We start from the raw sequence: 23,148 nt of genomic DNA on the forward strand, positions 1-23,148 counted from the left end.
AAAAAAAAAAAAAGATTGTCCATGCAGGCACGGTATTGTAAATCCTGATTAGGTTTAGATGTCCATAATACTTTTTCAATTCTATTTTCATCATAGATTCACACTTTGGTTAGGAGTTTTTTTGTCCAAAATTACTTAAGAATATGTGTCTTCTAACATTTATTCTAAATTTGCAGGGACTTTACACAAGCTCAAGAGAAAAACGACACATTCCATCAAAATGTGAAAAGTAGTGAAACCAAAAGCAGCAGTTGTTTAAATCACAGTTACAAAAATGACAAAGCAGATCTAAGCCTGACACCTGCCGGCTATTAAGTAACTCCACTACAGTCCCCTGTGAGTGCTGTACATGCTGAAGGAAAGGCAGCTTTGGTAACAATACAGATTACCTTATCAAAAATGGACACATCGTCAGACTGAGCCATGTGTAGAAGATTCTTGCACAATCCTTGCTCTGGTCAAAGGAGGAAAGTCCATCATTGTCCTGCTGATGCCATGGTGAAACTGCCCAGTATCCTGAGATACAAAAAAAGCAAAACACTTCTGAAAAACACTAAGCAGACAAGCTAAATATTCTTATCCAAACCCTATTCAAGGCTCAAGCCATTAACATGACATAACACAAAAAGGTAAATTTGGTCAATTATGGTTTCTAGCCACAAAACGTCAATCCTACACCAGGTGATTTGCCAAATCCGCAGCTCAGACAGGTGATGTGTTATTAACCACACAGACTTACCAGACTGTTACTAGTTTGTCTTCTTTCAATCCAACATTCAGCAATGTGGCACTTCTTCAGCCTCTGCTCTTATGGTTGGCGTAGCTAGGGAAGCCAAACTGGGAGACCATCAGGTTGGAGAAGCAGAGTGGCATGAAGCCATAAATCTGTGTCAGCCTGTTGAGACAGTAGGACCTCTGGAGAAGGTGTTCAGGACGATGCCACATACCCTGGTACCCACTGCTGGCATCCTTTTCCAGGTTACGAAGGTCCACGGGTTTGACAAAGACCCCTGAGGGTTTCTTAATGCTGCCAATAGACTTAAAGTGTTTCTTCAAATACTGTGCTACAGCAAAGTTCATGGCAATATCATCACAATTCTGTGTTTCGTCCACCAGCGCATGTACTGCTTGCGGCTGGTCCTGGAAGAGCTGCAGGTAGCGGTGGTGGAAAAAGGCAGCACCAATTAACACCATGGAGTATCTGCAGTGAACGGATTGAGGTAGAAGTTATAAAATGGCCTTTCACATCAAAACAGGAAGAAAAAACAAGAGGCCTGGCTGGTACAAAACATGGTGGTACATTGTATGATACTGTGTACGATAAGATTTACAAGATAATAAGAACTAAAAAGCACAACTTACTTGTCACCTCCCGCTGTTTCTGGATCCTGCAGTTCAAAGCTGCCATAACTGTACACTCCTCCTGGTGTGGAGACGTGTTTTCGGGGTACAAAGCCAACAATCTGGTCTGGAAATTGCTGTGGAGCCCAAGATAGAATGTGTGTATGATGCAGTTAAAAGTACCTTATAATTCTAATCATCGTTTTTACTTTACATCATTTAAAATCAAGTTAAACCAAAACTAACGTAGGCACAAAATGTTAAACAGTCTCATCTAGATTGTGTCTTACCTTCCAGACTGAGAAAGCAAAACAAATGTCAGGAACGCTGACCAGAGTGTCATCATCCAGCATGAGCACAGCTAAATGTCAGACAAAAAAAAAAATAATAATAAAATAACTCCACTGAAGAAAGGTTTAGAAACAGACAAAACATTTAGTTCTATAAAAATATCTTAGAATGAATCAAATTGTGCATTTTGCAAGATGAAAGATATACGGACCATCTGTGTCAATCTCAGGGAATGGCTGTAGCCTGTTGCGCATTCGATTGCTGGTCTGTTCCTTGAAGACCACAGGGACCGGATGCGGCCCCAAGGAGTTCCATAACTTTAAGGGTGTCTGCTCCCCAACATTGTTCCAGACTATGATAATTCGCTGAAGATGAGGCACTGCCTGGTAATGGTTAAGTAGTTTGAGCAGAACGTCTGTGCGATTGTATGTTTGGATGATGATAGTAAACTTATGCTCCCCCTCTGTGCTGTCACCATGGTGGCCCTTTGCGGGATTCTCCTTTTGTGACGTTGCCCGGCGTAGCACTCCCAGAACATCAAGGCCTCCTTGCTCCTCTGCAGGGGGTAGCAGAGCTGTCAAGCCAGCACCAACCAGGAGGATCAGCAAGATTGGCCAAACCAAATAGGTTCGCCGGAGCCCCATGCAAGAGCGGGAGACCCTGCATCAGAGGAGGCACACAGATATGCAGCACATCCCATTACAATGTGCTTCAGCCCTTCAGCCCTCTCTTCAGTTCAAGATTTCCCAGAACACCAGCATTTAAACTGGCTACACTGAACAAATGCTATGAAACAGAGAGGCATGTCTTTACACTCAACTATGTCGCAAATGCAATCCATGTGAGGCTTTCTGGACACACTGGGTCTATCAGAAAATAATTAAATGACAATATCCTGGTGCACAAAAACAAGTGTTGCACGTAAGATGAAAAGTGTTGCTGGTTATGGGAATAAACAGCTGGAGAGGTCCCAGAAATTCAGTAGATTTATTTCATTAATAAGGTGAGACCCAGGATAGTTTTCCTCAAATGATCCAGAATCCCTGGTTACATCCCTGCACGTACTGAATTTATTCTGCAAGCAAATCCTATTAAGTGTTAGCTTAGACAAACACTACCTCATTGTTAAAAAACAAACAAACATAATTTTATGTTTAACATACACCAACCTTGTGCCAGTGTTATCTCTTTAAAAATACGCCATACTTTGAGTTTACCGAACTCCCTCATGATAGAGCTATTTCTGTACATTGACTAAAAAGTAGAACTATTCTGTATTCGTTTCCAAAACTCAGAACTCACCTCATTTCTTTGGCACTGCAGACAAACCGTTTACTTTACACGGCCGCCATGTTGGCTAACTCCAACCAGAGAGCCTGAAAGGAAAGAACTGTGCCGAGCTATCAGTAGCCGCAACGCAGTATGAATGGAGGTCACAGCTCGAAAATTAACATACGTATCGTTAGAAAACCGGAAAATTGCCAAAATACCCCCCACACTCCAAAAAAAAAAAAAAAAACGCGCTTACATTTTCTTCATTACTTTGTTGTGCGTTAGTTTTCATCTACTTGAGCATATTCCGTATCCTACAGAAACCGACACCATCTTTGTTGGGGTAAACTAGCACACTGGTCATAGGCTTGAATATCATGTCATTTGATTTTCCTGTGAGGGTATATCTCCGCAGTCTCCAGAGATGCTAACCCTTGTGGGTTGGAAAGAAGGAAAAACACACTTTGATAACTTCAAAATCAAAGCCTTTAACTTAAAAGTTCACACTACTCACAGCAAACCTCAGGTATGTGTCGTTAGTGGTACGGACACACTTTCCTTAATAACTAAACCATGAACACAGGACATAAAAACTAAGAACTAAACCTTCGTGCAATTCAGGTTGGACACCACTGCGTAATAAAAGGAACATGTCCTTGGCACCAGAGCTGAGTTGTCCTACAGTCCCACTTTCCAATGGCTTGCAGATACCGATATTTGGTTTAGGTGCGTATTACTTTGATAAATCCTGCTTTTCTAATTACGTAACTAATGCAAATATAAAATGGGGGAGGGAAGCCTAATGAAAAAAAGATGAAATGTTTATGTAACCCTCAATTACAGACTTTGTATGTTTACAGAAACGTTTTTATAGCTTTTTATAGCTTTCAGTCAGGATGTAATCCACATGAACAAACCCGAATTACATCAGGCCTCAGACTAAAAAATAATGATAAGGATGATGATTAGTGTCCTTTGATAACTCACAAACAGTAACACACACAAACTAAATTATGTCTTTTTCTTTCAGGATTGCAAATTTTGATAGTGATTTAAAAAAAAAAAAAAAAAGGTTAAATCTGCTTTGGTAGGATTACAAGCACATTCCTTACTTTCTTGTCTAAACTGTTGAATATTACATACATGTATTTATTTCTTTTATTCTCTCTCTTTGCAAAATTCTGAATATACTACAAAATTATGTCAATATTCATAAAATGCTTTGGCTATACAGTTTATGAAAATACCAGCAATACCAAAGAAAGAAAGAAAGACCAAAAAGAACTGAAACTGAACTGACACTGCTTTTGAAAGCCTATGTTTTTCTTTATGTCAGGCACATCACATGACGGCGGATACTCTCATGATGCCATTGTGTATGCACTCACTGAGTGTGGCGTGCGCCACATTGACACAGCAAAGCGCTACAGCTGTGAAGAAAAACTGGGCAAAGCTATCCAAGAAAGTGGGCTAGCACGGAGTGATCTGTGGCTCACCAATAAACTGTGGCCTGGAGACTACAGAGATGCAAAGAAGGCCTGTCTTGACTCCTGCTCGCTGATGGGGGTGGAATATTTTGGTATGGGCTGCGATTGATAAAGAATTGTGAAACATAAGAGAAACTACTGTTATGCGGTGTCTTTATTATCATGGTAGTCTTCGTTCCCCTAGATAGTATGCGGTTTCTTGTCTTCCTGTCCCTTGTAGTCTTTCACTGAAGTCTCTCACAAGATCATATGTGCTTATTTTCAGATCTGTACCTGATGCACTGGCCAGAGTCATTCCCACCAGGTAATTCTAACAGGGAGATGAGAGCTGAGACCTGGAGAGCTTTGGAAGAGCTTTATAAAGAAGGTACATAACAAGGAAGAACATGACAGAGAACAGTTGGAAAGTATGCAAAACGTGAATACAGCAAGTGCCACTGTGATATAGCATTGAAAGAGTTGGGTATTTCATAGCTCTCTGTTACTATAGGGGTGTGTCGTGCTATTGGAGTGAGTAACTTCATGGTCCACCACCTGGAGCAGTTAAAGGAAGATTGTAGTGTGATTCCACATGTTAATCAGGTAGGGTTTTTTTCCAGAAACTCTTCAGTTATGTTAAATGTCTATTTTTCTACAGAGCCTGAAACGGAGGAGGATTAGGTATTTTTTTGTTTTTGCAGAAAGATGGATTGTCTAAATCACCCTTGGGAGAGCAATAGAAGTTCTTTTAACATTGTCTCCTCCCAGATTAATTTTTTTCATCATTCTTCCCTGATGAGATTTACTGTATTCTGAGATTATTCCCATTCCCTGCCCTAATGGCTTTCATACAGTACCTGAATCTTTTCAACTGCAATTTTGACGACATAAAACAATAAGTGATTCAATAGTAGAATAAGAAATGTGAATAATGTAATTAATGTACTCCTCCTACATATAGTTACTTGCCTATGATGTATCTTAAAAATTATATGACAAACCAGGTGGAGTACCACCCTTTCCAGCAGCCCAATCACCTGATAGAGTACTGTCGTCAGGAGGGGATTGTGTTTGAAGGGTACAGTCCACTGGCCAAGGGTCAAGTCCTCGGCAATCCCACTGTTCTCCAGATAGCAGAAAAGCACAGACGCACACCTGCCCAGATCTGCATTCGCTGGAGTATTCAGGTTGTCAAACTGTTCAGATATTTCCTGCCGTAAGCTCAGTTGGCCTAACATACAATGTGCTTCTGTGAATACCATTCAACTGTGATTTTATTGTTACCTTTCCTCAGAATGGAGTTGTCACAATACCAAAATCCACCAAAAAGGAGAGGATGCAAGAAAACTGTCAAGTGAGTTAAAAGTCTGTCGCACAGGCTTTTTCAAACGAAAGATTTATTATGTTGTGATGGAACAAGGAAGCACACATTGATGCCATAGAATACATCTAAATAATAAAAAGCTTAATTCAAGGACAATGCAAAAGAATACAAATAAAAATACATGCACCTACTGTGGGTTCAAAAGCTGGAAAACTTAAACTTGAGGTTTGAGATGGGTTTTAAATCTGGGCTTACTTGTGGTCTCTCAGACTTTGTTACTGTTTCATTGGAAGCTTTGGTTTAAACTGCATCTGTAATTCACTTTAAATCCAGTTGTCTCATTCTGTAGAAATCACCTAAATAATTAAGTTCTACTACAAGTTCACAGTAAGATAATCTACTTTACAGATGACTGAGAATCCAGTAGACTGTAAAGAGAGCTATTATAATGGGGGCAAAATGTTTTATGATTTTTATTAATTGTAGTAAGAATTTAATTACCTTTTAAATTTAAAAAATTAAAATACCATTTTTGTGAAAATTAGTGGCAGTAACGAGGTCTAGGTCTCTCTCAGAAGACATGGCAGTAAGGACCCAGCTCTCATCAGACCTATAGTTTGCAATGGCACAGTTCATTTTCACATTTCACCCATTATCTCTTCCTGCTCCTCTGCCTCTGCACACACAGGTGTTTGGGTTCCAGTTGGAGCAGGGGGACATGGCTGCGTTAGGAAGACTGCATGATGGAAGACACGTTACTTGGGATCCAACAAATGTGGAGTAACAATGTGTGGGAAAACAAATTAGTTCTCTGTTCATTATCTTTAGATGTTTGCCTGAAAGGAGAGGCCGCTATGATGTGAACTTTTCATTTCAACTACTTCTTCTGGAAAAGATAAACACGAGTGCTGGAAATCTCAAGTGCCTTGCTTTATAGAAACGTCTTACTTTTTAAAAAAATAAAAATCAAGACAGACCACATGATCAGAGAAGAAATTTCTTTGGATATTGAATTGGATAAAGAGTTGCTCATTCAACTCTGTAATAATTTAAGTGTTAAGTGACTGTTTAATGAATAATGCTTATATACTTAAGACAGAGCGAACAGTGACAGAGAGAACTTCACCTATGGAGGTCAGAGAAAAGATTTTCAGCTACTGCAAAGTTGCTCTTTAATTCGAACTCTGTTAAAAAAATAAAACAAAGACACAAACACTCAGAGTTAGCAATATCATTTAATCTTTCCCCCTCAGCTTAGAATCACTGTTGTACATAAGTTACATTTTGTTTTCTCAATTTCACAGGTTCATTTTTTTTCCTCTTCAAACTTCCAGTTTGACCTCCCTCTCGTATCAAACAAAAAAAAAGCAGATTGTATTATACAAAAATGCAAACCAATTTTCACACAGTGAATTCTCTTACAAAGTCATAAAATGGCGTAATAATGGCTACATCCACATTGGAGGAAGATAATTCTAGACATTCCTTAATGGAGTATAATATACATATAAAAACTTCTTTTTTCTTGCTGAAATCAAACCTGTACCTTAATTTAAGAGATATTTTACAAGGGAGTAATCATATAAAAAAGCCTTTTGCGAATTTCCCCAGAAAGTCAGGGAATAAAATGTGAGCCTCAAACAGCAGTAACAGAGTTCAGTGGTCAGGGGCGGGAGTGGAGGGGTTAACTGGTTCTGTAAACGAGGGCTAGAGGCAGCAGTTCCACTCAGAAACAAAAACACACAGGAGACTGAAATGAACATTTCTGCTACTTAATATATAATAAACCACCTCTTAAGTCGTTGTACGTCAGTTCTGCTAAGCTAAAGGCGTTTTAGGCTCATTCAGACCTGCATTAACCTAACAGGCAGAATCAGCTTTGTGATAGTTTTGGTTGACTTGCACTTAAAAGAGAGACTGAGAAACAACATATTGAATGAACATCACTGAACGTTGCCAATTCATGGCCAAACCCCTTTCCTCTTTTTCTAAGTCATTAGACTGAGTTTATGAAAGCAGAGTTAAGCTAGTCAATAGTTGTCAAAGTGGAACAAAACTATTGCGTGACAGTCAATCGGATGCTTTTGTATTTCATTCGCTGCTGACTACACATTAGGTCAGATGGTGCGTTCAAGACTGTAAGACTTGCAGGTCAGTAAATTCTCTTAACTACTGCAGAAATGAACAAAAATGACTAAAACTACAGTCCCAGCTAGGTGGAAAACATTTTCACAAAATAGAAGAAAAAAAAAAACAGTAAAATTACACATTTTGCTTCAAACCTTGAGAGATTTCCACTATTGCCTCATTTCTGTTTTGTATGAAATTTTCAAAAAGGGGGAGAGGGTCTGCTAGAGTCCATCTGTGACTCTAAATGATGCCAATTCTGTGTTCTCATGCTCCTAAAGCAAACAAGGTAAAGGAGCATTGCAAGAGGACTTAAGGCCAACCTTTCATTAGAGACTTCCTGAATATCCTTGGGGGTGGGGAGGGTGGGGAAAAAACCCCCCCAACACTTTTCTAATACCTCAACGCTATCACCCGGTACAGCACACTTTGAGGGGAGGAAAAAAACTTAGTCAGGGTACATTTTCTACAATACAATCTAGCACACACAAAATTTCTCCATAAATTTTCCAAAGTTACAGAATTTTGTCTTCTTTGGAAGCATAGTCTATAAAGAACATCTTTGTTTGAACACAAACGATTAAGTGAACACATCAATGCGCACAGAAGTCCTTCGTCTGGGAAAGGATAAAGTCTGTGTTGGCAACCAGTGGACAGAAAACAAATCCAAAAAAACAAAAAAAAAACAAAACATTTTGCTGATTCTAAGTAGAGATCATTTAATATAAATGCTGAGCGAGTAGAATAAGAGGTGGCACGTTAATAGTGCTTTAGTATATTAATGTATGTATACATACTCATATGTATAAGTGAGCTGTGTACCCTAAACAATAAATGTAGCAAGAAAAACCAGAGGCTTGAAGTGTAGTTGGAAAAACTAAAAAAAAAAAAAAGAAGAAGAAAAACAGAAAACCCTAAACATCTGCTATCAAGGCGCTGACAAATTGGAAGAGATGCCCATCAAGCAACACAGATGAGGATGACACAAAAACCCTGTGTCTTTATTTAATTAACTCATCAGTTATCAGGATTTGTCAAACTCTGTCAGTTTCTCAGTACCCCTCGTCTGACCACAACAGAGACTCAACGTTTAACTAGAACAACTTGACCCAGAGCGTCTCCTCTATCCTTCAACCGTTCAAGCACAAGGGCTCACTCGCTCTCAACAGAGGTGTAAAACTGTTGTCAATCACGCTAATTGTTTACAAAAGGCAAAGAGCTCCATCCCGAGCATCAGCAGTAAACAATTTACATGATGGAGAAAGAGCAATAACAGTGGCAGTAGTGGTGATGATGGCAGCAAGTTATGAAGAAAAAGGTGTGATAAAGTGAAAAGAATGTTGCACTGCTCAACAATAAAGATGCTTAAATATACTCAATACAATATAAAGGATCAAATCTGAAGTTTATTTTGTTTACCCCCCAAGTAACCAACACAATTATCCTCAGCTGTAAACATGATTTCAAATGTGCTGTGTAGATAAAAACACTACAACAGTTACTTTTCTAAGAGTACAAATGATAAGTCTGGGTTTTGCTCCAAATTCAACCATTTCATGACAGAGAGAAGGACGTGCAGCCAGTTAAGTTCCAGGTGCCTTTGCTAGGTAAGTGTCACCCTCCCCTCCAAAATCGTAACAACGTAAAGCATGAAAAAAATAAAACAAAATTCAACAAAAAAAAAAAAGACACAAGGGAAGGCAACTTCATAGAAGTTAGGAGAACAAATGACAAGATAATCCCAATGGGGAGGCCTTTTGTGTGGCCAGATGAGAAGCTCTGAGGAGGGAATTTCTTATTTATTAACCCTGACGATATAAAGTCAAGTTTACAATCATTCACCTGACTCCTGAAGCAGAAAGATGTACTCTCAAAGTCAGATCATGTGCAATCACCCAAAAAGTAAGAAAAAAAAAACCTATTTCCGATCACGCTGTGAAAAATTTCACAACCTAATCGCCAAGGACTTGACTGAATGCAGCCCTTTGGAGCGCAGGCAAAAGGCATTGAAACCAAACCCCATCAGGTCACACCATAAACCAAGAGAAGCACTAGTAGATTCCCTTATAGAAAACTCGCGGAAAGCTCATTATCAAAAAGACGTGTTGCAATCTTTAAAACAGAATGCTTCGATTAAATATAGAATATACTGCTTTCAAGTATGAAACAGACATGATGAGTTCGTAAAATGCACTGATAAAAAACAAACTTCACGTGGCAGGTGAGGAGATGCATGTGGTGCAAAAGTGATGTCTAAAAACACCTTGCATCTCCATTTCAGCTGAATACTGGTGGAACATTGTACTACTTTTCCCTCCTCAGACCATCTAGATCCGGGCAACCACTTTGTTTTTTACGATTCTGGGGGTGAGTACCAAGCGACACACCCCTGCTGTTTCTCCTAACACCTTCACACGTCATCAGATTATAACAAGAGAAGTTCCTCAGTGAGCATGTGATGTGATAGCGCCTGTTAATCTGCTCCTCTATATCTAACCGTTCATTTACATGTATGCTGAGACAAGTAAACCAAAAATCTTACATGGGGAGAATCAGTCAAGTACTTCCTCATGTTTTTGTGTTTGTTAAGGATGGAATAGGCCTATACTTTCTGAATGAAGTTACAATAATACTGCCAACATCACCACCGCTTCCTCCTCCTGGTATATCAGTAGCGAGCCTTGTTAATCTATTATCCCAGTACAAAAAAAAGAAGAAAGAAAAAAATAAAAGAAAAAAGAAACGCACACAAGAAATGTTATCATATGCCCTGGTTTCCAGGCAAGGAAAGTCATTAAAAAAAGCTCATTCACAGAACAAAAAGAAAGAAAATTCATATCACGGCAGATACTGCTCATCTTCTAAATAGAATGGGTGTATGTGTGCCTGTGCATGCTTTTCAATCGAGCATCTTGAGTGTGTGCGTGTATGTGTGGTGTGTGTGTGTGTGTGTGTCAGTGTGTACTGCCTAAGAGCAGGAATGGACGACGCCATTCTTCTGCATCTCTGAACCAGTGGCACCTGGATCAGAACACAGGCTCAATGCAGACGTCTTATTGGTCAGTGACAGCATGGACCCGCCCACTGCACTTTCTTGCAGACTGCTGGAGCCGTTTGACACCTCGCTGAAAAGGGGGACAGAGGACCCAAGTGAGAACTGGGAGGACAGGCTATTTAAGGGAACACGCGCATATTCAAGAAATTTACACGCGTTTATGTTCAAGTATGTGTATACTCACCCAAGAGCCAGGGAGATTTCTTCCAGCTGAGTCTTATGCTCTGGTTGTCCATTCTCTGCAGGCTTCATCTTGTACTGCTGAGCATCATGAGCGACTTGGTTCTCCTGGTATGGACAGGGACAAAACATTACGTTATTTTCACTTGTCATTGCGGTAAAAAAAAAAAAGTGTGCTCAAATGGGTCACCTGGTGATTTGACACACGGACAGGCTGAGGGTATTCTTAAAGAAAACAGCATTTTCCATTTATATTGTACCAGAGATGATGATATAATCATGACTAAATATCCATTTTGTTGGGGTCAGAATGGGATGTTTGTAACTGTCCCCCTCCACTAGTCATCATAAGACCTGTTTATCAACAACTTCTTTCAGCACACATGGTTAAACTGTTATTGGTTAAACTTTATTATTGCTCAACAGCTCACCCCCCACCCTCCTGCTTACCATAGCCATCTCGCGGGTCCTCTTGCCGATCTCTCTCTCCACCTGGTGGAGCTCCAGGCTCAGCTGTTCACTGGAGACAGCTGTTGCACCGGCTCCCCCTGCTGGCCACTTGGGCTGTTGTTGTTGCTGGACTGCTGCTCCTGCAGCCTGGCCCTGGCTTGGCGGCACAGGTTGACCTGCCAATGCGCTGGCCTCCCTCTGCAGCAGTAAAGAGTTACTGGCAGCCTGTAATAGTGAAACAGGAAGCGAAGGGGATGAGTGTGCAATTTAGTAATTTCTGGTGAGAATCAGAGGAAATACAGCATAAAATTGAAAATATGTTTTTTGAGACTGGATAGTTCAGTATTGACTATATTTTAATAGTGACTAAGCAGAATGACTGCCATCTGCTTTTACTGGTCACCACAATTATGTGAAATGATGAAATGAGTTATAAATACATTAAATATAAAATCACCTCCTCTGGGAAAAAAAAAAATTTAGAGGCATTTGAAAGTTTTTGAAAATGCAGAACTTATCCAATCAATCTTTGTACTTTCCAGACATCCGTAGGTCCTGTTTTTAGTTAGAGAGCATACACACCTCCATACTGTGCATCTGGGTCTGTTGGGTGATCTGCTGGTTGACCTGCTGCAGCTCAATTTTTAACTGTTCTCTGTCTTGGGCTGCCATAGGTAGGCTGTAAGGGTGACACACAGTGACAAATTTACATAACTTCTTTACAATCATCTTAGAGCACAAACTTTCATTTTTATACATTTGTTATTTTCTTAAAACCGTGGTCAGCATTATCATCAAGTGAATATTAAAAAGATGACAGGAAAAACAAACACAGGTCTCACCGCTCACTAAAGTGTCCCTGAGAGGAGGCAGTCGTGTGGGAGGGGTACGAAGCTCCACCCCATCCTCCATGGCTTCCATATGTGTATTCTGCTGTTGGCGAGAAGGGCGGGGACGGGGGAGGTAAAAATGGGGGTCAGAAATGTTTTTGTGACAAACTGGAATGATTAAACACCACATATCTGTGAAATGACCATGCAGCAAAAAGTAAGTAAGAGTGGTCTGTGTGGACAAAAGTAGATAATCTGTAGGTAAATTACACACGGTTTCTTACCTGGCATGGCCATATGTTTAGAATTTGGGTTCTGGGGAGTGGAGGCCATAGCCTGCACTGGGCCGGTGGTCTGGTAGCCTGTTTTTGAGGTGCGGGAGATGGCACCAAAACGTGATACAGTGGGCTGGGGGCCAAACGGGATAATGGGGTCATCGTCCTTGACTTCCGCACCCCTCCGAGGAGCCTCCAGCGATGATTCCCTTAGACCTTTAGCCTCCACGTTCTAACAGACAGAGCGAGGGAAAGTAAAGAGAGGTTATGATGTGGATGACATGTTCTTTTCTCACTTGATACACTGTGGCCACACAAACACTGTTTCTGTCAGTAGAATAAAGTGTAAAGATGAACAACAAGCACACTTGCCAGTTCTGGGTGATTAAACTTGGTAGAACAAAAACAAGATAAACCAACAAAAAAGCTTGTGTTTATTTAACATTACCTCAATCATTCAGTCAGTTACTATACATCTAACACAAGAAATACTGATTTGGTCGTGAAGTTATCCATCTGAACTCACCATCATCTCCATGGTACCAGGAACCATAACATCTTTGGGTTTGGCATCCTTTGTGCCAATGTAGGAGCCAATGGTATCACAAGACCAGGGAGAGTATTGCCCTGCATAATCAGGCTCTCTGCATTTCATAATGGTTTTGGAGTTCTCTTCACCATACTGCAGACACAAAACATTCAGAGAGAAAATCCTGTCAGTAATACATACATACATTCACAGTCAGCTAACACTTCTTTACTTCTTACTTTGACCCCACCACGTCAAGTACACTTCTTGAATCGGATCTTACAGTGTAATGCCTGTGTTACAATCTGAACCAGTCACAAAGACACATGACATTCAGTGCTAACCTCAGGGGGATAGTCGTTGGGGAAGGGATGAGGAAGAGTGGGAGAGGCAGCAAATGGTGGAGGGGAGATGACCTTCCTTTCCTCCAGCTGGGATAACAGCTCCTGACGACGCCGGTGCAGATAGTCCAAGCTGGGCGATGAACCAGTATATGACGGTCCCTAAAACACACAGAAACATTGTTGCTGAATTCCTGGCAGTTATCTTAAAGTGTGTGTGACCAAACATGCAACAAAATTTTCCCATGGCCTCAGTACATGCAAAACTGGTTGTAGTTTTCAACGTGCAAAGTTAGGACTAGCGTTAGCTGCCTTTCCCAGTTAGCGCAAGCATTAGCACAGCTGGCTTTCCGGTATAAGGCGGCAGATCGTGAAATACTCCCAAAAATAGTCCAGCGGCCATATTTGTGAGTAACACACAGCAAAAATGTGCTTTTTGTTTGGTCTGAACACACCTTCAATATTCTGTAACTAGCATAATGACACAAAGAGATAAAGGCAAATTAAAAAAAAACATAATCTGAACAAACTCACCCTGACATATGCCCTCATGGGTGGAGCCTGGGCACTTGGGGGATAGTAGCCATCTGGTGGGTATCTATCCCGGGCACTGGGCTCCTGGTGGTAAAGTGAGTTAGCCTGTCCAGCTGATGGCGGGGCAACATCCAGAGGCGCGGGACTCATTCTGACCAGGTTATCCCTCTGAGATGGGTAAGGTTGTGGGGGAGGTGGTGGACCAGTGTAGTTCCCATGGCGACCTCGGTCATAGTGTGAAGGGTGAGGGTAAGAGAAGGTTGGGCCAGAGTGAGGGGCCTGGTAGGGGCGTTCAGGAGGGCCATAGCCAGTGTAGGGATCTTGGTAAGGGGGCCCTGACTCACTGGGGGGAGGAGGGTTACGGATGTAATCCCGAGGAACATACTGTGGTGGCTGCTGGTAGGGGTACCCTAAAAAAACAAATGGAAGACTATTATTAACATCACTTTTCCAAATGATTTCTAAGCATAAAAGACAGAATTTTTTAATTAGTAAAGGAGCATAGAGGAGCACGCTTTATTCTTATTCGCTTTATTATATTCTTATATTGATTTATTCAGTTTACTTGACCCTTACCTGTGGGGTATTGCGTGGGATCATACTGAGAAGCAGAGGGTGGTGGGCGAGTGTCATAGCACATTTCAGAGAGCTGCGGCTGAGGGTACACTGGAGAACTTCTAGGTACCACAGGCACGTGCTTCACCCCAGAGAGGTGGTCCGCTGGCATCCTTGGGTGGGCCATGGTATGAGGTGCCATAGGCATGCCAGGTTTGGACACAGGGTCCAGGCTATAGGTATGAAGAGTTTTGGTTCATAATCAAAATATTTCAAGGCCAAAACACAGTTTCAGGATGTATCAAACCCTGATAAATACCTTCCAGCTAATTTTATTCAATAGTCTGGACCATTAAAACAAAGAAATACAGTACAATCAGCTTGTGACAAATAGACAAAAAATCTGCAATCAACTACATTAATATAGAGAATGCTATACTCACACATCAGGTGGTGATCCTGGAGCACTGTGACTCCCTACATCCATCTTGACGGGTTTACGGAACTGTTCATATTGGACTGTGTCGGTGCCACGGGCAATGAGCTGGGGCAAAGTGGGTGCAACACTGCCATTGGGGAGGGGAGAAGGCTTCCGGGGCACTGCTACATCAAGAGAAAGGCCCTCATCCGACATGAGCCCTCCTGTGCCAGGGAGGCGAGCTGCCAGACGCTTATTCATCTTTCGATACCTAGCAAAAAAAAACAAAGTGTATAAGAAATGCCATGATGCCTCTGGACAAAGGAGAGTGAGGCAACTGCAAAATCTAATTTAAAAATGTAAACAAGGCTTCATGTTGATATTTGTCACACTCACTTCTCCAGTTCTTCCTGAGAGTGAGCGAAGGTGCAGCTGGCTCCACGAGGACAACCCCCTTTCTGCTTCATGTCACGACACATGTATGTCTTATACTTGCTGTGCTGAGGAGGCTAAAGAGAGATGTTAGGCATTAATAAAATACACAACACAACTTTTCGTGGCATTACAGTAAAACCCCATTTATAGAAGTTGCCTGGCGTGACAGAATGCAAGCTGAGCTAACAATCAATAATGTTGATAATAAACAGAAAAATATAACAAAATTGTCAAAGTAATACTCAACTGAGGTATTATTATTATTTAATACCTCTGAATCAATTGCCGTGTTACACAATAAAGGAAAAACCAACATCTTAGTAAAGTGTTGGGCCACCATGAGCTGTCATGTTTCTACAAGTCCCCGGAACTTCTGAAGGAATGAACATCATTCCTATTCCCAGCTCTTTTCAAATTCAAAAGGAAAAACTAACCTGTTGAGGATCAGCTCCTTTCTTGCTGTGGTTCTGGATGAAGTCCACCAGGCCATGCACCACTGTCTTCACTGCTACTAACCCCTTCTCAAGCTGCTCCCATGTAGGAGGAGGGGCATCTGGGGAAATAAAATGAGACAGGAGGACAAACAGACATTATTTGAATATTCAAACTCACTGCACATGTTTATGTTAAAAATACACTTGTAACTAGAGACTTTTTTGCAGACATAAAAACAAAAAAAATCCTACGCAACATATAAATCATCTACCCTGCTTGTTTATCAGATAAGGTATGTGGGAATGTATGGCAGAGACAGGTTTAAGATAATACAGAGGTCATAGTTTGGATTCTAAACGATGTGACACTGTACATCTTTTACCTAGTCCTTACATCACTTCAAAAACCAAGATTAGTTTGCTTCTTACCAGGGCTGGGATCAATGTTGGCCAGTAGTTCCAGGTGGGGCCGCAGCCTGTTGAGGTTGGCGGGGTCGCCGGTCCTCTGCAGCGCAATTGTCAGCTCCTGGACACTCTGGGCAAAAGATGCCGGGGTCTGCAGCTGTGCCAGAAGCAGAGAGATAGAGAGTTAACATCTTCGATAGGTTGACGGCTGATAGGCTTCAAATATATTATATGGGAACATTCTCTATGAAACATGGGATACAAACAAAAACAAGTGTTTACTTGCACACCTTATCTATGATAGACTGCATGTGTGACTTGTGAGACTGATCTCCATATAACAGAGAAGACCACTGGTCAGGTGCAATGCGCAGCCCTCCCTCCATGGCAATCTGAACAATCTGAGAGTCGTGCTCACGCCGCAGCGCCTCGTATGTACGAAACTCCTCTTTCAGCTGCATCAGGGATGAATCTTCATCACGTTTGGTCACCTAGGCAGTCACAGAGGAAGTAGTAAGTAAGTAAGAAGTAAGTTACTTTGTTATTTTTATGTTTTACACTCCTTATAGTATTAATTAACAATGATTAAAAAAAAAAAAAAAAACGAAAATTTAGCCATACAACAAACACTATTTCTCAAACAAGAAAATTTGTGAAATTTCTTCTGGTTTCTGGATACATACCTTGAAGCAGGAGGCCCTGTAAAGTAGCTGTACCACGTGACCTATGCTAGTTTTAGAGGCCTGTGGGAAGCGTGGCTCAAGCCTCTGGACTACAAAAAGAACTAACACCTTCCTGGACAGAGCAGAACCATCCTCTAGAGCAAGAAGAACCAACTTTAGAGCTTCCTCCTGCATTGCTGGGGGAGGAAAAAGACAAACACAAATATCACGAGTTACAGTTGAACCTCAAAAATCCCCAGAGGCCAACTTTTACTGACGACAAATGAACTGCTTCTGGGCTTTACCTGGGCCGAGAAACTGACATCCTCGTGCACGGACAGCAGCCCACAGATTGGAGGAGAGCTGCTGTGGATTCTGGTGCTGCAAGATGAGTTCGGTGACAGTCCGTTCGCCCAGAGAGCGAGCCGCTCTCATGGCTCTAACACGGCCCTCTTCCTCCACCAGCTGACAGTGGACCAGAGTTACCAGTTTCCTCTGCATGGGTCGACTCAGCATGCTCTGGGCCGTGCTGCTCAGACCCACACCTAATGAGAAATTAAACAGGACCACTGGTAAACCATGAGAATAAATATTCCACAATCATAGGCTTGTATTGTTACATGCCATCAGATCACATTTATATCACTGCAGAAAAACTTCAATCATTAGTCTCAGAATTATTAGAGGTACACCATCAGTGTAGAGCAACATATTACAACAGCACTGCAAAGAAAAGCCACAGTAAAATGTGTGTGTGTTTATACTATACTTACAGAAAAACAAGTTATGCTTTTCTGTTTTTAATAACATTCTACATTTAACAGAAACAATAACGGCAAGACTTCACATCAAACCAACTGATTTAAGCATTAACCACAAGACCTCTCAAATCCTGACCTGACCTTGTAATGTCTTTTTTTAATCCTTCACATTATCATGTCACACATTACATGAATAACAGAATCCAGTATAATAAAACACCACTATGTGCAATGTGTAATTTATGATGTCTTTCAGAGGTGTTGTGTTTAACTGTGTTTATGAGGTGAACTCCATTTAACAACGTGTGACATCATATTCACAACTTCATAAGTGGAAATTTTTAGACAGCTCCGAGTTCATGAGTTGTAATGCTTACTGTTGTTTTTTAAAATGTTGGTCCCCATTTAAATCACTGATTACTTTTTCATGACTGTTGTTTCCTACCCTTTTCTTTTACCCATTATGACATTAACATGCAAAAAATAAACTAACTCATACATCATTTATGAAACAGGAACAAGGTCATGTCCACGACCAGCCACCTAGCAACAGTATTCTCACATCTTAAACCACCTGAACACCAACACCACTGCAAACTTGTGGACTTCCCATGTTGAAAACGGCCTACAGAGTGTCAAAGGATCATAATAAAGGAAGAACAAACTATAAAGGCAACAAGCATGTGATTGTGTATAAGTACCTCGGGTGTTGCTGAGGGGTTTGAGGTAGAGGGCCAGCTCCTCCACACACTGTCTGGCCTCCTCATAATGCTGCGAGTCCTCTGGACTGGTAATCAAGGCAACTGGCTGAGCCTTAGGAACCTACAACCGATCACAATAGGAAAACATCAGAACAACCCATGGCAATATCTCAAACCTTTTAGTGCAATTATGTCTCATCAACTTTTCCTAAAGTAACTCAACACAGTGAGTGTAAAATGGTAAAATGTATTAAACTTGCACAAGAATTTGTCTGAGCTGCAAACATCTACAAACTCTCTCATACTTTGATCTAAAACAAAACAATAATTTTGGAATAAAAAGCAATCTTCATTTATATTGTTCTGCCAGTGTAACATGCAATACAACTGTCCAGTGTCCTCACAAGCTCTTTTTTTAGAGCTTCACTATTGTATTACTAAGTTACTATTTGGTAATGTTTCTGTGATAATTACTAGAGTATGCTCCACTAATTGATTTGTTTTCCCTGGGCCATTCTTACACTATACTCAGAGCAAGAAAATATGAGTGATGAGAAAATTTAGATTAGACATTCTGAGAACCATTGCATTATACTGAAAGCTTTTGTTCCATTGTCTGCATGCTGTCATGGTGGTTGAAACCTGGTTTCAAGTTATAACAAACAATTTAAAACAGAGCAAAGACACTACAAAAAGCATTTCATATCATGCTCTATCACATTTTGTAGCAGAAATACTTCCCAAACTTTGCCGTGACTAATTTAAAAACAGGCATCCAAAAAAAAAACTATCAAAATAACTCTACCGTCTTCACTTTAAACATTTAGATTTAGCACTAATGGAAACAAACCTGTGGCTCTGGGGCATGACACATGATAAATGAGGTTATTTTCACGAAAGACAACATACAGTGCTTCAAACAGTGGTACAGAAGTATCATAACAATTTCCATTTCTATCTGGGCATATTAATTTGAATGGACATTGTAGCCTACTAACCTGTCTAAGCACAAATATGCAAGACATTCTGCTAAGAGACAAGATGGCAGAACCATGACTATATGAAACACATTACTGAGTCATGATTGATGCACTGACGTTATCCATTATAATGTGGATATCTTTGGAAACTTGGCCAGCAATTCCAAAACACATTAGCTGTGCCTCACCCTATCGGTCAACACTGGCTCAGAGAAATATAGCTTTACTCACTGCTCTTAGTAAACCAGCAGAGTTTAGGTTATTGCTCAATCACTGGTATGTGACTCATACAAGGAATATCCAAGCTATGTCCACATCATGTTATAGCCTCTGTATAATGCCCTAATACTATCCATAACCAGTAATTACAGAAAACATCGCCAAGACGGGAATCGTATCTTCCACTACTCAAACACAAAACACATACACGTGTCAACTTAAATCTCTGTCATAAACTTTGAAGCATTAGTAAAAGTTCAAAGAGAGACGCATCTTACCTGGCCTCCCACCAGCTGCAACAGGGCTGTGTTGACAGGTAGCTGCTCAATGTCTGTGCTGATGGCTGTCTGGTCAAAGGGACAGGCCTTACGGTGCAACTTGTTCAGGCACATCTTGCAGACAGTATGTCCACAGCCCAAGCTGATGGGCCGACGAACAGTCTCCTCAAATGTCTGTGTGCAGATTGGGCACAGCAGGAACTCTGTCCATTGTGGTGCTTGCACTGGCATGGTTATATGTTGATGGGACGAGTGAGTGTAAATATATGTAAGCTTTTACACAAAGAAAAAAATATAATAATAATATATATATATGGAAGATTCCACTGGAATCAAGAATTTTTTCTTCCGAACTCAATCGTTCTTAAATGTCCTCACACATTGTGGATTTTAGATCACATCGCGTGATGAATACTGTAAAAGAGAAAGACAAAGTTGATTAACACAGTGCACTCCACATTCACCAATTTGAACATATTTGCATACAAGTCAAAATGTAGCTACATAACCCTCTATCTTAAATTCCAACAGTGCATTAACAAAACATGGATGTGAATGAGTGAATCTCTACTTGCGGAATGCATTAAATGCAGGGAATGGAAAAGCAGGTTTCTTCTGAAATTGCTAATACTTCACAACATTAAAAAAAATCGAACATTTCTAATCGAAAGTTTCTTTAGGTTTGATCCCTCGCCGCTATACAGCCGTAACAAAAATGCAAATTAAAAGGAAATCATATGTGACATAGCACATATTACTAAAATAACGACTGAAACAAACGACGGAGAAGAATCAAAACAACTGCTGTGTGGCCTACTTAGTAGACCTGGTTACCACTATGACTATGGACAAAGGGTACTGAAGAGGCTAACAACCAAGTCTCACAGCGCTAACTTGTTGTGAAGCTAACGTTTGCTAATCGAGTTGAGGAATATTATAATATAAAGCTACAAACATTACTTTTGTTTGGCTCAACACGGAGGGTGGATGTGGTTGTAATCATCCTGGCGTCTGGTTATGCATCGAATAACGATGTATTTGATATATGCCTGGCTCGCTAATTGTAGATAATGTTAGCTTACATTTAGCAAGCTAAGCTATGGGTGGCTAGTTTGCTAGACAAGCTAACGAGCAAACGTCGTTTGATTAAATAAAGTCATTAATCATTAATCTTAAACCTATTGTTGGTTGGTCGCGACACCATAATTATTCTGAATGAGGCTGTGATTGTGAATCCATCACATATTAGCTCATATCTTTGGGTACTGGTCAAGGAAACGATAGCTTGAAACGAACCACAGTGACACTGGAAAGTGGAGCCATTTGACTTGCAACGGCGAGATTATGTAACGCTAGCATTCGAAACTACCTACCAGTCCAACTGCCTTGAAAATGTTTTTCTTTTTCCCAGACACACTAGTTTCAGCACTGTACTGACCAAATGCTCTGATTCATAGTAGGATGGTGTTATGGTCACATTGTGAGAATCAGCTAACACAAAGACGCTTCTCGTCAGACTGAGCGCAGAAAGCTAACAGGCTAGCGAACCCGTACTCCTCCTTGTAGCAGCAGTTAGCTTATTAGCTAGCTGCCTCTAGTGTTAGCAACAACCACAGCTATGCGTCATTAATGTGACTACTACAAATTGTGCAACTTATACTGTTAGTTTCCGTAAGAATAAATATATCATTAGTGTCGATACTACTCACTCATTCCAAAAGACTTGGAAGATTTTCATCCTTTTTCAGAAAACTGTTGCGATATTTCCTTGCCATGTCGACTGTGCAGCTTAGCTGCTGCCGAGGTTTGGGGTGGGTGTCAACTCGACAACACACTCGCTAGCCGGTTACAGCTAGCTGGGCAAGATGTGTATGTGCGTGTGTGTGTGTGTGTGTGTGTGTGTGTATGTGTATACTAATGGCGCCCTCTACTGACACTGTTTCGTATGCACAGCCACAGCACAGAACTGAGCAGCCTCTGCCAGAGGCAGCCTGATCACATCTGGGGATTGTGACAACTGGCAGGCAGAACATTGTCCCAATTAGGCTGATTGTGCACTGGCGTGTACACGTGTGTGCACGCGCGTCTATGAAAACAGAGAGAGAGAGAGAGAGAGAGAGAGAGAGAAAGAGAGAGAGAGAGAGAGAGAGAGAGAGCTGGGATGAACAGAGATAGAGGGAGGGATCAGCTGTATTATCAAATAAGAATCATCCGACATTTAGCAGTTTTTACGATGCAAAATTAGGCCTGTATTCTCTTAAACACACCACAGCATATTATCGTTACACCGGAAACATCATAATATCCCAGGATGGACCAGAAATTTTGGATAACTAATTGAAGTCCAATTAATATATTTCAATTTTATTTTTTTCCCCCTCTTTTTCATTGGCCCATTACTGTGCGCGGGGAGTCGGTGTGTGTGTGCTCTGTACTTACGCAACAGGGAGCTTCGCTCGGCAGCGGGTTCGCGAGGCAAGGACGAAATTAAAGCAGGCATTTTTTGTATTCCATTTTTGTCTAATCCCACTGATTTCTGAAGGGATTACAGGACCAATCATGATTGAGAGACCGCTGGCTCGCCTGACACTGCCTCCGAGGGAGCCGGGATCTGTGTAGACAGTGAGTGGAAGTGGAAGCACAACATTAGGACCTGGAGAACAGTGACAACATTTTTTTTTTTTTTGCATTCCGCTTATGCTGACAACCAACCTGGGGATGCACGCTGAAATATCTGCACGGTTGGGTTTAGAGTGGATGGTAACTTGTGCAGTTGCACTAGAATTTGTGGTAACTTTCTCATGATGGTCATCGCTGGAATTGTGTTTTAAAGGACACAATCTTCACCAAACAGCCTGTCCAGGTACACTATTCATTGCGTGTGTTTGCCTAATTTTCTTAGATTAAATAAAATGCGCCGTGAAGCTTACAGAGTTCATAATGTCAATTATATTTGTTAACTGGTCTTTAGCAAGGTGCTGTGCATATCTTCAGCATGTGACTAAAATATTTCGATTTCTCGAAGTTGAATAGTAATAGGTGACTGATTAGCAGAGAAAGTCTTGTTTCATTGTATATTGTTGATTTTGCTTGTATAATATTGTTTATTCAAGTAGGGGCTCAGTTGCAGGCAGCAGTTGCTTATTCTCATTCTAAAGGATTATCCTGTGCACTGCAAAGTAATCAGTGGATAAGGCAACGTGACTGAAACCACATTACATATCTCTGCACTCGGCAGATCAGATGGAAAGTAGCCGGTAACAGAGATGTAGAACAAATGTGAGA

General features: G+C 41.0%; 3 protein-coding genes across 6 annotated transcripts; 1 reads left to right on the forward strand and 2 right to left on the reverse strand.

Moving 5' to 3' along the window:
- Positions 1-127: 127 nt before the first annotated feature.
- On the reverse strand, positions 128-3,549 carry extl2 (exostosin-like glycosyltransferase 2). 2 transcript variants are annotated; one of them, XM_041054525.1, is made up of 6 exons: positions 3,419-3,549; positions 1,844-2,292; positions 1,632-1,702; positions 1,363-1,478; positions 740-1,201; positions 128-516 (listed from the first exon to the last, which is right to left on the reverse strand). In XM_041054525.1, the coding sequence occupies exons 2-5, from the start codon at positions 2,274-2,276 to the stop codon at positions 796-798; spliced, it is 1,026 nt and encodes a 341-aa protein (XP_040910459.1). In that variant the 5' UTR covers positions 2,277-2,292; positions 3,419-3,549; the 3' UTR covers positions 128-516; positions 740-795. The 2 variants fall into 2 exon arrangements, with proteins under 2 accessions (XP_040910459.1, XP_040910458.1); XM_041054524.1 differs by lacking the exon at positions 3,419-3,549 and adding an exon at positions 2,935-3,095.
- On the forward strand, positions 3,110-6,856 carry zgc:110366 (uncharacterized protein LOC550476 homolog). 2 transcript variants are annotated; one of them, XM_041054527.1, is made up of 8 exons: positions 3,110-3,430; positions 3,526-3,630; positions 4,241-4,483; positions 4,657-4,758; positions 4,882-4,973; positions 5,375-5,557; positions 5,665-5,724; positions 6,383-6,856. In XM_041054527.1, exons 2-8 carry the CDS (start codon positions 3,555-3,557, stop codon positions 6,476-6,478), a joined length of 852 nt encoding a protein of 283 aa, XP_040910461.1. In that variant the 5' UTR covers positions 3,110-3,430; positions 3,526-3,554; the 3' UTR covers positions 6,479-6,856. The 2 variants fall into 2 exon arrangements, with proteins under 2 accessions (XP_040910461.1, XP_040910460.1); XM_041054526.1 differs by lacking the exon at positions 3,110-3,430 and having other exon boundaries at positions 3,505-3,630; positions 6,383-6,524; positions 6,601-6,856.
- Positions 6,857-6,910: 54 nt separating this feature from the next.
- On the reverse strand, positions 6,911-21,674 carry rc3h1b (ring finger and CCCH-type domains 1b). Of its 2 annotated transcripts, none has more exons than XM_041054517.1 (20): positions 21,573-21,674; positions 19,864-20,277; positions 18,387-18,507; positions 17,230-17,469; positions 16,946-17,121; positions 16,553-16,753; positions 16,287-16,419; positions 15,858-15,976; positions 15,385-15,497; positions 15,014-15,259; positions 14,592-14,803; positions 14,016-14,425; positions 13,485-13,643; positions 13,138-13,293; positions 12,621-12,843; positions 12,349-12,436; positions 12,089-12,185; positions 11,507-11,731; positions 11,061-11,164; positions 6,911-10,946 (listed from the first exon to the last, which is right to left on the reverse strand). In XM_041054517.1, the coding sequence occupies exons 2-20, from the start codon at positions 20,092-20,094 to the stop codon at positions 10,790-10,792; spliced, it is 3,411 nt and encodes a 1,136-aa protein (XP_040910451.1). In that variant the 5' UTR covers positions 20,095-20,277; positions 21,573-21,674; the 3' UTR covers positions 6,911-10,789. The 2 variants fall into 2 exon arrangements, with proteins under 2 accessions (XP_040910451.1, XP_040910450.1); XM_041054516.1 differs by having other exon boundaries at positions 12,349-12,439.
- Between the last annotated feature and the right edge of the window lie 1,474 nt (positions 21,675-23,148).

Source organism: Toxotes jaculatrix, chromosome 14 (assembly GCF_017976425.1).
Source record: "Toxotes jaculatrix isolate fToxJac2 chromosome 14, fToxJac2.pri, whole genome shotgun sequence".
NCBI lineage: Eukaryota > Metazoa > Chordata > Actinopteri > Toxotidae > Toxotes > Toxotes jaculatrix.

Bases quoted from the DNA above. Each gene is read 5' to 3' on its own strand.
- extl2 (XM_041054524.1), bottom strand. The intron at 1,703-1,843 runs GTCCGTATATCT...TCTGACATTTAG, and splicing joins CCCTGAGATTGACACAGATG to CTGTGCTCATGCTGGATGAT. The intron at 1,479-1,631 runs GTAAGACACAAT...TGGGCTCCACAG, and splicing joins TTGCTTTCTCAGTCTGGAAG to CAATTTCCAGACCAGATTGT.
- rc3h1b (XM_041054516.1), bottom strand. From the start codon at position 20,094: ATGCCAGTGCAAGCACCACAATGGACAGAGTTCCTGCTGTGCCCAATC. The intron at 15,977-16,286 runs GTAAGAAGCAAA...TTATTTCCCCAG, and splicing joins CAACATTGATCCCAGCCCTG to ATGCCCCTCCTCCTACATGG. The intron at 10,947-11,060 runs GTGAGTATACAC...CCCCCTTTTCAG, and splicing joins GAAATCTCCCTGGCTCTTGG to CGAGGTGTCAAACGGCTCCA.
- zgc:110366 (XM_041054527.1), top strand. From the start codon at position 3,555: ATGTCCTTGGCACCAGAGCTGAGTTGTCCTACAGTCCCACTTTCCAAT. The intron at 4,484-4,656 runs GTATGGGCTGCG...GCTTATTTTCAG, and splicing joins GATGGGGGTGGAATATTTTG to ATCTGTACCTGATGCACTGG. The intron at 4,759-4,881 runs GTACATAACAAG...CTGTTACTATAG, and splicing joins GGAAGAGCTTTATAAAGAAG to GGGTGTGTCGTGCTATTGGA.